Source organism: Scardinius erythrophthalmus (genome assembly GCF_964197995.2).
Source record: "Scardinius erythrophthalmus genome assembly, chromosome: 25".
Taxonomy (NCBI): domain Eukaryota; kingdom Metazoa; phylum Chordata; class Actinopteri; order Cypriniformes; family Leuciscidae; genus Scardinius; species Scardinius erythrophthalmus.
Genome location: NC_138245.1, coordinates 20,895,501 through 20,908,321, shown reverse-complemented (window position 1 = coordinate 20,908,321; position 12,821 = coordinate 20,895,501). Strand labels below are relative to the sequence as shown.

At 37.7% G+C, this 12,821-nt stretch overlaps 1 protein-coding gene across 2 annotated transcripts; it reads right to left on the bottom strand.

Annotated features, from left to right (window-relative positions):
- Window positions 1-697: 697 nt before the first annotated feature.
- Window positions 698-12,795, bottom strand: ipo9 (importin 9). 2 transcript variants are annotated; one of them, XM_081357715.1, is made up of 24 exons: window positions 12,513-12,795; window positions 10,427-10,488; window positions 10,231-10,317; window positions 9,940-10,141; window positions 9,753-9,841; window positions 9,580-9,666; window positions 9,090-9,209; window positions 8,906-9,006; window positions 8,713-8,771; window positions 8,472-8,623; window positions 8,297-8,395; window positions 8,111-8,217; window positions 7,883-8,022; window positions 7,627-7,789; window positions 6,459-6,685; window positions 6,207-6,355; window positions 5,996-6,124; window positions 5,637-5,912; window positions 4,539-4,705; window positions 3,063-3,196; window positions 2,866-2,985; window positions 2,656-2,766; window positions 2,185-2,261; window positions 698-2,074 (listed from the first exon to the last, which is right to left on the bottom strand). In XM_081357715.1, exons 1-24 carry the CDS (start codon window positions 12,676-12,678, stop codon window positions 1,964-1,966), a joined length of 3,135 nt encoding a protein of 1,044 aa, XP_081213841.1. In that variant the 5' UTR covers window positions 12,679-12,795; the 3' UTR covers window positions 698-1,963. The 2 variants fall into 2 exon arrangements, with proteins under 2 accessions (XP_081213841.1, XP_081213842.1); XM_081357716.1 differs by having other exon boundaries at window positions 7,627-7,786; window positions 12,513-12,728.
- Window positions 12,796-12,821: the final 26 nt, after the last annotated feature.

The window sequence follows — 12,821 nt, the reverse complement described above, 5'->3', positions numbered from 1 at the left end:
ACACTGGCTGTTGTGTCATCAATCATTTGATGAATTATTTGATTGAAAATTGTATGATTGAATTGAATGATTTCTGAAGGATCGTGTGACAAAGACAGGAGTAATGATGCTGAAAATTCAGCTTTGCCATCACAGGAATAAATTACACTTTAAAATATATTAAAATAGAAAACTTATTTAAAATTGTAATATTTCACAATATTACTGTTTTTTTTAATCAAATAAATGCAGCCTTGGTGAGCATAAGAGACAAAAAATGTTTTACCGATCCCTGAACGCCAGTGTATACATATACTCTAAATGTGATAAGTTTCAGTGTTTTTTACGCTGTGACTCAAAATGTTATGTATTATTTTCATAATGATCAGTTACAAATTAAGTTATATACAAAGTAGTAAATAATAAAAATAAATCTAAAATCTTAAAATGTGTAAATTAATGTCAAGTACAGAGTGCCACTACGGTGGTAGCTGTACTAAAAAAAACATGCTAATTAAAACTTTATTATTTAATAATTTTGTAAAAAATTGTTGTGGCCTATGATAAACTCCATATTTTCTGAGTTAACATTTTTTATAAACAAAACCGATGCCAGATGCCCCTGCTCTGGGTGTGTGTGTTCACAACTCACTGCACCTAATGTGTGTGCACTAACTTGGATGGGTTAAATGCAGAGGACAAATTCCGAGTATGGGATACTTGGCCTTTACGTCATGACAGTTTAGATTTGTTTTTAACAAAACAATGCTTTGTAATGGAATAAGCTTATATAAGACATTTGCATGTTTATAACCAATTAAACCACCATTATCCTAACGATAATGTACAGTTACAAAAATGTTTTGCATCCGGCAAATAACAATAACCGATATATACAAAATCATTAACAATAAGGTTTAAATTGTTAACATGAACTAAGAATGAACAATACTTCTACAGCATTTATTAATCTTCATGCTAATTTTTACATTTGGTAATACAACTTGATTTTTGTTGACATTAGTAAATGCACTGTGAACTAACACGAACAATATTTCTGACATTAACAAATAAATAAATGCTTTAAATATATTGCTCATTGTCAATTCACTTTAGCTAATGCATTAACTAATGTTAACAAATAAGACCTAATTGTAAAGTGTTAGCAATATATCTTTAAGAGTGAATATAGATACTTTTTTTTTTTTACGGTAAAAAATAAAATAGTGTCATACAGATGTCTAAATCTTCAAAAACTTTTTGAAACTAAATACACTTAAAATTAGACCATAACAGGCCTTTTATTTTGAAAATTTTCTCATACTCAAGTGGAGACAGTGTTGCTAATAAGACTGTAAGATCACCATTGTAACACCATATAATTCTTCATGCTCACCCAACACTGTGTAGCCATAAAGACCATGCTCATGAGACCACGTAATGACAAACGACGTGGAATATTTTAATAAGGCCGCCAACAGTTCCAACTTTTTTCAAAGATTAATCAATCATCTGCCAGAAGTCTTTTTCCTTCCTCTACAGAAAGACTTTGTAACCATCATCATTTAGTAAAGTGAGAAGGTACAAATGGACAATTGATACTTTTAAATTGTTCCTATACCGTTACCAGTCCCTTTGCAAAAAATTCATTCATCATATCAGATAGGTCTTATCAAAGCACAGTAGTGTTTTGACATCCGATACAAATGCAACCACACAGTCCTGTCTGGGACGCCAAGAAGCTGCTCCTCACGCCCTTCTCTTTTAACATCCACAGGAATCAATCCTAGTCCATTCCTTCCCTTAATAAAACACAGGGAGAGGCACGTAAACCTTTACTCTAGTCCTCTTTTGGGTTGTGGATCAAGAGCGTAGTCCGAAAGGCAATCCGAGGCCACTCAAATGTTCAAGTTTGAAGAAAAGATGACCGAGTGGTAAAGACGGAAACAAAGGACAAGGAGCCGATGTTGGGTGGGGATACAGGTCATATACCAATGGACTGCAAGGCTCTTCTCTCTACTTCATTCAAGTGGCTTGAAAACATGCTATAGCAAGGCTGCTGAGCAAACTGGGTTAGGAAATCTGTCAGATAAGCCTGTGGAGAGAAACACGAGAATCATTTAACAGCATATTAATGAGAGATGAAGATATGAAGTCTACACTGTGTTACAGAAATACTGTGTTTTGAATCACAAAATGACTCACCTGAAGGTCAATTTGATATATGGGATCCTTCAGAGCATCTGGATCTTCATCATCATCATCCTCATAATAATCATCGTCTATGGGGAAATTACAATAACTGTTATACAATGGCTTATTTGTAGAATATAGAAAGCATTGTGCACTTCACTGGTTTACTTGTTTTCGCATTGCATTGCTAAAGATGTGAAGCAGGGTTATTATTGTTAACTAAAACTGAAACTATTGAAAATGTTTTTGTTAAGTGAAATAAAAACAATGTTTGATGAAAAAATGACATTCAATAAAAAAATTAAATGTTGGCAACTAACTGAAAAGTTAAAACACAAAAATTGGACATATATAAAAACTAAAACTGAAACAAAATACAAACCTAAATACAATTCAAGTCACTTCGGATGAAGCCAAATACATACATGTAATATTAGAATGGAAAAATGCTAATTTAAGCCTATGTTGGTCATGAACTTTTACCGTATTTGTTGGAGGCAATGAGATCAGACAGAAGCTGCCCAGCTAGTCCTTCATCTTCCTCATCATCATCATCCTCTTCCTCCGCCAGATCATCCCACATTCCAGCAGACTCTGCAAAGCAAGAATTACAAAACTTAAGATGCCCACAATTCAAATTCATCAATTAATACTAATACTAGGGGTAAATATTTAAACCAACCACATAAATACCTTGGCTCCAATCTGCTGGATTTGCTCTATTTGCATTAGCCTCCACCACAGAAGACAGTTCATTGACGATAAGTTTAAAGATCTTTACCAGCAAAGGAATGTTGGTCCACCGCTGTGGGTCTGAGAGGAGCAGATAGATCAGATATCTGAGGCAATAACAATTATTAATTTGGCAGTCTAAGAGGTCATCTACTTACTCTTGGCCGATTTAGAACGTGTGCAAATTCCCTCGTCTGGATTAAAAATTTCATCTCCTTTGACGACTATATCTTGGAGGCGTTTGTCATTTGTATTAAAACCGTGCTGGAGGAGTTTACACAAGGCGACAGCACTGTGGACAGAGTGATTACAGTGTTACTTCAATGCGAGCTGTACAGTTTAGGGATCGGCTCCGATACTGCCATTTTGGCCGGATCGGGTATCGATCAGACGAAGCCGATCCAAATCCGATATTGTGCGTATTACTATTCTGTCATTGTTAAGCCCCACAAAAGGCACAAATGTATTATAAAGCACTATAAAGTTTTCGTGCACTATATTATAAGTGTTCAGAAGCCATTTAATAGTCTAATATGAGGTAGAAATTAATATTTAAGTCATTAAATTCAAGTTCACGTAAACTCTTTCCTCCGCTGCAGCTGTCAATCATTCTCCAGCATTCAAACAGCGCGTTCGGTAACGTCAGTCTACGCGATGAAACTCTCAACAAGATGATTCAATGTTAATATTATTGTACTTGATCTGTAGATAAAGTTCTATGGTTTCGCATAAAATGACTATCTTGCTGGTCTGTATTGCTGTACCTTAATCATGTTACTTTCTACCGGGTGTCTGTTGGATCTCAATGGAGTAGAGCGCTATGACTGTTCTTCACGCGCACAGTAACTGAAATTTAAAACTGTTAAAAGAAAAGGCTGAATAAACTATTGCAAAGATAGATACTGTATAATACACTACGCATCAATATGTATTTCCTCAGTGCTTTGAACTGTGTTTAATGTGGACTCGACGCGCTGCGACTCGTGTTGCTTCGAGCGCATCATTCTGCGCACGGGTTGTGCATAAGCGCTTTGTGCCGCACTGTATTGGAGCCTTTCGTATTATAATACTTTTGCGCAATGAAAGATTATTAATAGACTTTCTTGTTCTGCCCTATCTTTTATATGTTGCTGCGCTATAAAAAAAATAATTCTTAATTTTATAGTAGGCTAGCCTACATTTTTTTAATCTTTTTGATCTTGTTTTTCATGAATGTATTTTACAACAATACAAATTGCAATGTCTAAAGTTTTACCAGATTTATTACTACACTTGTGATTTTTCTAGAATAAATTTTACTGATGAATTATCCACTAATCTAGTTTATAATAGCATGTTTGTCATAGATTATGATCATACATTTTTTATTTGTTTTTCTTTATAACTAAGTTGTCTAGTCTGTATTAAGTAGATTGTGTTTAACACAAAATAGTGATTATCAGTTCAACACACAGAGTTACAGAAATTCTACTTGATTTAAAAAAAAAAACTGCACTGGTATCGGATCGGTATTGGTATCGGTCGATACTCAGAATTTTTGGTATCGAATCGGATCGGTTCTGAAAAAACTGGTATCGGAGCATCCCTAGTACAGTTCCTTCAAACACACTGGAGACGAGATTGGAAACCCTCACCTGACTTTGCCTTCATACTGGCCATAGAACAGATGTTGGCGACTCATCCACTCAGCCATGACAAACTCTAGGGCAGGTTTCCCTGTGGGACCTGGAAGACTGCACAGGAATTCCAGAAGGGGCTCCAACTGGATATGGACCAGGTGGGCGAAAACCATGATCAGGGACTGACAAATGAATAAAGAGGACATATTTCACACTTCATTTGAGCAGCCAGCTTCAGAATTATCTGTCATGCAAGAAAATGAATGTTCAATACGCAAAAACAAGCAGACATCTTTAACTTGCTGAAAACTAAAATTGCAGTTTATTAAGTGGGTGCTATTTCTGTACCTTTGCTACATCGTGTCACACCTGCATTCAGGTTCAGCTGTATCCCAGCACCATGGTACCAAACATTTACTATTATTATTCTGGTTTCTTTCCTTTCAAGGAACTGAATGTTCTAATGAATGTTCTACAAATAAAGGGTAGGATTTACCCATTTTTGTTTCATGCTGATTAATTTATGAATATTGTTGAATATGTTTTGACCAATTCATTGAAAAGAACTGAATCAATAGAACAATTTGCTGATTTAAACATTTATGGCTTAATAGCTGATTAAATATTTAATACATTTCCATGATTTTACATTTCATTACTTTTTCAGTCCTGGAAAACACAATTTTAAAATTCCCTGATACTTCCAGGTTTTCCATGACGATGAAAACGGGTTATTTCTTGACTATTACAGGGTTGTTCCAAACTTGACAACAATGACCTCCAAATATGATGGGCGCCGTCTTTCATAAATGAAATAAGATGCTACAAAACACTTAAAAATGAATATATAAAATACAAATAAATAATAATAAATTTAGATCTGGTGTTGATGAAAACAATGACTGAATGTCATGAATGGTGTTAAAATGACTGTTAAACATATTTATTGACATTTAAAGTCAACAAATTAAGGTTGACAGCCCTAATATTTTTTGTTCTCTCAAATTTTCCATGGCCCCCAGGCCCACGTTTGAAAACACTAATGGTATCAGTTTAGTATCGACACTGGGGTACTGCACCTGGGCCAAAATTCTATTCATGATCCAGCCGTACCTGCATCACACTGAGGGTCTCGGCCTGCTGCATCTTGCTGAGAATAGCACGCAGTATTTGGTCCAGCTGGTCAGCCAACTGAGTGCCAGCCCGGGCAATGAGAGTGGACACCAGACGACCTACAAAAGCAGCGGTGAACTCAGACGTGCGAGGGTCCAGGAGCTGACTGACAACCTGCATGACATACCACAGGCCACTGTGGCCTTGCTCATCTTGCCACTGGGCAATCTGCTCCAGCGCCACGGACACATAGGCCCTCAAGCATTCACCACCATTCTGGGAAAATCAGCAATGATGCGAGTTAGATAACAACTGACATGAGGACTCACAGATTTTTGTTTTTAGGAAACTGATGCTACCTGCATTGTGGTGTTGTCATCTGTGCGGAGGGTGCACTGGGCCACCGCAGGAAAAGCTTGGCACACAAGCATGTCTGACAGAGGGGGCTTAGTGTTACGAACAACTGTAGTTAGGATATCTATGGATGTCTGCAAGAACAGAAAAATATGTATTACTTACAGAAAAGAGTTCATAAATGGAGGTAGAACAAAAATGAGAAGTTTATCTTACAGCACAAAGGCCAGATGGGATTTTATCAGGCGGTGCCTGCATAATGCTAGCGAGAGTAGGAATGAGTCGCATTTGCATGGGTCCTTGGCATGCTTCAATCTGGGCAAGCTCCTTGAAGATGTCCTGCGCTAAAGATGCAACAACTGGATCTAACAGAAAGAGAAAAGAAAACAAGCCCCAAGTAATCTAATTAACAAGGCAAATGATACTGGATGTTGATCATAAAATTAAATCATTATAAAATGATCTTACCATTACTGTACTTAAGGAATATGGCAATAGTGAGCGGGCAGATCTTGTTCTCAGCACTCGTGGTGAAAGCCGGATCCACGGTGCACACAATACATAGGGTTTCCATGACTAAAGTGAGAACTTCAGAGCTGAACTGAGCCGCGAGCTGCACCAGCCCTTCCAAGACACTGGGCAGGAACGGCTGCAGGACGTGGGTACTCTCCGACAGCTTGAGTTGATCACAATACCTGTGAAACACATAAAGAGAGACCACGTAAAAAATACACGACAGTTGAAAAGTTTAGGGTCTGTAAGATTGTTTAGATTCTTAAAGATGAATTAAAAATTAACATTTGAAGTCTCTTATGCTCACCAAGGCTGCATTTATTTGATCAAAAATACAGTAAAAATTGTAATATAGTGAAAAATTGTTTAATATCTTTTAAAATGTAATTGGTTCCTGTGATGCAAAGCTGAATTTTCAGCAGTCATTACTCGTCTTCAGTGTCACATGATCCTTCAGAAATCATTTTAATATCCTGATAATTGTTTTTAAAATTTAATGTTCAACAGTTGTACTGCTTAATATTTGTGTGGAAACCATGATCATTTTTCAGGTTTGTCTGACGGGTTGAAAGTTCAAAAGAACAGCATTTGAAATAGAAATCTTTTGCAACATTATAAAATGTTGTTACTGTCACTTTAAATCAATTTAATTCATCCTAGTTAAATAAAAGTATCAATTCATTACAGATGAAATCTTTCAACGAAAAAAAAAAAAACCCCACACACCTTACGGACTCCAAACTTTTATAACTGTAGTGTAAATGACAAAAAGACTGGAGAATTATTGAATATTCATACACATTGACAATTATTTGAAATAATTAAATTGTGTAATTCAGTTTAAACCACAATATTTGATCATCACCAAGACATTTTTCAGGTTTTCATCCCTAAAATGCTCAGTGTGTAGAACCGATTAAGCTTCCTGCTTAGAAGCAAACCAAGCAAGCCTTTATTAGCTCCTAAAGAATAAATACAAAAAAAAAAAAAGCCTTTATCTTTGTGGTTCTTTTGCTATGGTAAGCATTCAACCATTCTCTGTTCTAATAAAAATTAAATAATGGAACAGCATACAGATATGTGCAAATTATTAAACATGAGAAACTGGAAATAAAAGTCTTACCCCCAGATAGCTCTCACAGCTGAGATCCGAACAGATGGTGGCTGGCTCTCATGTAAACCACTCACAGTGGCCTGTAGGAACTGCTGAATGAGCTCTGGGGACATCGCTGCAGTGAAGCGACTGGCTGCCCATAAGGCCCGACCCAACAGGAATGGAGAGGCTGCTGGGAATTGAATAACATGCAGATCAGATCCTGTCATTACACTCAGGCCATATACAGACGTAAGATCAAAATTAAAATGTACAAGAAGGTTACCTGGTAAATTGAGGTCAGCAAGGATGACATTGGCGAGGAATCCATGCATGTCAAACTGCACACGACCGTTCTTTACATTCTCTGTGATGATGGTCTTGACCGAACCCAGGGACAGCATGCAAGCCTCATGCACCTTCCACCTGCATATCCATGGAGAGATATTGATGTAAAGCAACCCACTGAAAGACAAAGCTTGGTTGTGACAGAGGATGTGTTTTCTCTCTTTACCAGTGTTCACTGCCAGCGTTCTTGGCTTGCTCTGCCTCTTGGAGGTGCCGTGTTGCAGCCGCCGCTAAAGCAGCAGCGCTCTCATTCTGAAACTCGGCAGCCACAGCCTGATGGACGAGAGGATACATTAGATATAAAGGAGGGAAAATAATCAAACACCAACAAAGAAACTCTCTGTGCTCTCACCAGCAACAGATCCTGTGCTGATATCCGGACCGAATAAGAGAACGTATCATCATCCTCATCCTCAACAAACTGCTGCGGATTGGCAGTCCATACCTTGATCTGTGAGACAGATGAGAATGTGAAGATAAAAGCTATAAAGAAAGACTTAAGACACACACTCCCACCGCCCACAAACCTGATCCTCCGTGATCTGCATGTAGAGGATGATGTAATATATAAGCTCTGGTAGAGCTTTCTTCACTGTGCTCTTGAACTTCTTGTTTTCCAGCAGTGTGTGGACAAACTCAAAGATGCTGAAGACGAGGTTCTCAAAGCCAAGGACCTCACCTGTGACATTGACAATGAATTAACAGAGCTCAGTGCTTACTAAACCATCTAAATAATGACAATCAATTACAAAATCTAGTGCCACATACCATCAGAGTCAACTGGATCATCCACTTCTTCAGTGTAGTTGACCTCAGTTCTCACATAAGTACATGATTGGTCAAGAAAAGTACTTGAATCTGTTATTGAAATGACTGTGGTACCAATAAAAACATCGGATGTGTCTAAGATATTAATGGCAATAGGTTAAACAAGTGGTAAAAGCTGTCAATGACTGGATATAAGGAGGCGCTCTCTGTCAACGTGTTCCACACAATAGGTAGAATCTGTTGCATGGAGGACACCATAGGTTTGGGGAAGTTCTTCACGAGAGCCGTCACTGCCTATGAAGACATAACAATACATAATTACAATTACATCATGAGGGGAAAAAAGTATTTTTCTGCATGATGGAACAGCTAGTCACCTTGAGCACTTCCATTTTCAGGCCACTATCTGAAGTGGGTCCGTCTGGGATCTGCAGAGCCTGTATGAAGGCCTCAGTGAACTGCTGCACCACCGGGAAGATCAGAGTATTGGCAGCACCCTAGAATCAAAAACAACAGTTTCAAAATTTCAGTTAACTACTTAATATGTTTAACGGTAATACTTAAACAAATGTTAATCAGCTGAACTTCTATTTTAATATATTATATTGTAATTTTATTGTAATTGAAATGTAATTTATTACTGTGATGGCAAAGCTGAATTAGTTAGGAAAAAATTATAATAATTAAAAAAAATCTTACTGATCCCAAACTTTAGTATGGTAGTGATATGTAGAAATTAAAATTAACCCAGATTAATAAATGCTATAAAAGTATTGTTCTAACTTAGTGGATTGGTAGCAACTGCATTACCAAAGTTATTAAACTGAACCTTATTGTAAAGCGATACCCGTGTGTCTATGAGCTTACCTTTGCTACTTCATCAATCGCACAGATGAGATTGGCGCACGTGGTAAAGATCTCAACTGATCTGGATCGTGTGCGAATACTGTAAACCTGCAACAGTAAGTACAGAACAAGTGTTTACACACGATTGTCTCATAAGCATGGACTGTACCGTGTTTTTAAGCTGAATATAATACCTCTGCCATGGTAAAAATCTTGTACATTTGAGGCAAAATGACAGGTGCAACATCAGGCATCTGCACATCCGTCACCTCTCGTGTAAATTCTATGAAACACATAATGATATGTCGCTTAATAACAGCGCAAAAACATTTTCACTTGTTGTGACTGTAAGAAAGAGTCATAGATGCTTGGAGTCATTACCAGTGAGGACCCTCATGGCGCCGTGTACAGCGTTAACATCCCCACTGGCCAGCATGTCCATGAGGAGCTTGAAGAGCCCGGGCCAAGCTTCAGGCCAGTCCCAGTGTGCAATAGCCGACACGGCGTAGGCCACGCTGGTACGCACCTTACTGATCGCCTCCCGCAAACCACCTGGAAGCAGCTCACGGATCGCAGCTTTGGCCTGAACAGAAAAGGACATGGGAAGCAAATTAACATAATGCCACATCTCCAATACTCTAAAACATCCAGACATAAATACGCATCCCTAACCCATTCAGTCGTCTCTGGGGGTCTATATTTCTCTGACTGGGCGCACCAATGGGTCTCAACATACTGCTTCAGAATGACAGAGGCCAACTACAACAGATACATAGAAAAGAAATTAAGGAAATGTAACCATAACAATCAAATACTTGTTTTTCCATTGATTTATGCTGAAAATATCTAGATGTCAACGAAGTCTTACTTGGCGTATAGCAAGTGCTCCATGTGGGTCGACAGTGAGCTCTGCAAGGTGAACTCCAAACTCTACAAAACAGGTGCAAAAATATTGTGTCATTTCCACAGGGAGCCAAAAACAACCAGAAGCAAATCAAAACCAAATGAATATAAGTATAGTTCACAAGTACAAAGAACCAACAATAAGTTAGCAAGTCAGGCCTAAAAATGCATTAGAAGCAAAGTAAGTACAATTAAAGACACATGTCTAATGTACGCTTCATTCACAGCAACACAGCACTGCTATATCTTTTAAAATCCATGGATTTAACTCAATGAGAGGCTGGTGGCCAAGAGACAATGTTACTGCTGACACCCAACACAGCAGCAGTAGCCTGAGAGAGGCCACAGCCAGTGACTGATTTTCAAGGGCAAACTTTATGTGGGAAGATTTTTTTTTTTTTTTTTTTTTTTTAAATCTTGCCGTTCAAAATACTTTTTTTTTTTAAAGACACAAATACTTGTATTCAGCAAGGATTCATTAGATTGATCAAAAGTGACATGAAAAAACTTATAATGTTACAAAATATTTCTATTTAAAATAAATGCTGTTCTTTAGAACTTTCGAATTATCAAAGAATCACAAAAAAAGTATCACGGTTTCCACAAAAATATTAAGCTGCACAACTGTTTTCAAAATTGATAATAAATGTTTCTTGAGCAACAAATCAGCATATTAGAATGATTTCTGTAGGGTCATGTGACACTGAAGACTGGAGTAATTATAATAATATTCAATATTTTCCACTGTATTTTTCATCAAATAAATGTAGCCTTGGTGAGCATAAGTTTCTTTTTTAAAAAACATTTACTGACCTCAAACTTTTAAACCAAAATCAAGTAGCTAGTATGCAGAAGATAACAAAATTCAACATTAAGAGCTCTGCTAGAATACCATTTGCCAGACACTGTAAGAAATTGAATAGTAGGTAGTTTAATAGGCTTAAAAGAGAATATAATGGAATAATCAAACTTTTGTTTAAAACAATTCTCTGGCATTTTTGAGCCCTGGTTTGTCTCTAGCTTTGAAACTGAATCAAAATGATTGAATGGGTCATAACCATCATACAATGAGGGGGTCACATCCTCACTAATATTCAGATTAGTGGTCAATTCATACCAGGTTTTCAAGCATTACTACTTAAACTCTGACTACTGACTCACACCCAGCCCCCCAAAAGACAGTGAAACAGCCCCCAAAAAAATGTTGAAGAAAAAAAGAAGGGTGATGTAACCTTGATGATTCACAGCTAAGTTAATTGTACTATAGAGACACTAGAAGAGAAACCAAACCTCAAGTGACCATAGGATGAGGAAGTGATGTATTTCATTCACAGGAGGAAATAAATAAAACTATGAAATAATAAAGTAGTATGTAAAAATAATAATAAAAAAACTTAGCATTAGGAAACTTAAACGGCTAACTAGTTCACCCAAAAACTATCATTTACTGTTCTGAGGAGATTTTTATTCTCCCGCGGAACATAAACATCAATCACCACATTCACTTTTACTGTATGAAAAAAGTAACGTTACGCAATTAAAGTTAATGGTTACGAAGGATGCCAGTCTCTAACGCTCACAAAAATAGGTCAAATAGGTTTGGAACAACATGAGATTGAGTAACTTACATGACAGAATGTTGATTTCTTAGAAGTGAACTTAGAATCTTAACAGATATTCTCACAAACATAACGCGTATTTACCAAACGAAATTACCGTCATGTGAGTTTAAAAGTGAAACTGACTAAATATACTATAGACGGACAGAACCGAACCCCACACATGTAATCTTTTCACATGTCTCTACAAGCATCAACTATAAATGCGGGAACATGTTGGCTGCACATGCTTTTGCCTCTCCAATTCAATCCAACATGTTAGCAAATTCAGCGCGCGTAAGTTACATGGATGAACACGTTCAAGACACATCATAAAATTAGCAAACGTTCGTTTAAAATGAAAAGGCGTGTGTTCAGGAATGCCAGTGTGTGAAAATATGCACTTCACATGGTGTCATGCATGTTGTGGCAGCATCTCACGTCAGTTCTTACCCTCCGTCACTTCCAACACTTTAATACGCTCCTCAGCCGCAGCACGCACTTCTTGCACCGGCGACAGAATGGCGTTCAGCGCGTCTATAAGAGTCTCCTTCAGTCCTTTATCCACCTGGTCGAGAGTCGAAACCGGGCCGGGACCCGAGGCGCTCATACCCGCCATATTTTTGCCAGTTTTGCTGAGGCTCACGGAGAGATGACCGGGGACCCGACGGAAGGATGCACAGCGCGCCAATGCACGTTTAGGGAGGGACTATTAAACGACGAAATGTTGCCATTCGCGGATCATTGGCGCTATCATAACCA

Excerpts from the sequence above, each read along its gene's own strand:
- ipo9 (XM_081357715.1), bottom strand. The coding sequence starts at position 12,678 with ATGGCGGGTATGAGCGCCTCGGGTCCCGGCCCGGTTTCGACTCTCGAC. Across the intron at positions 5,913-5,995 it reads ATGACAACACCACAATGCAG|AATGGTGGTGAATGCTTGAG; the intron begins GTAGCATCAGTT and ends TGATTTTCCCAG. Across the intron at positions 2,767-2,865 it reads TCCAGCAGATTGGAGCCAAG|AGTCTGCTGGAATGTGGGAT; the intron begins GTATTTATGTGG and ends CTTGCTTTGCAG.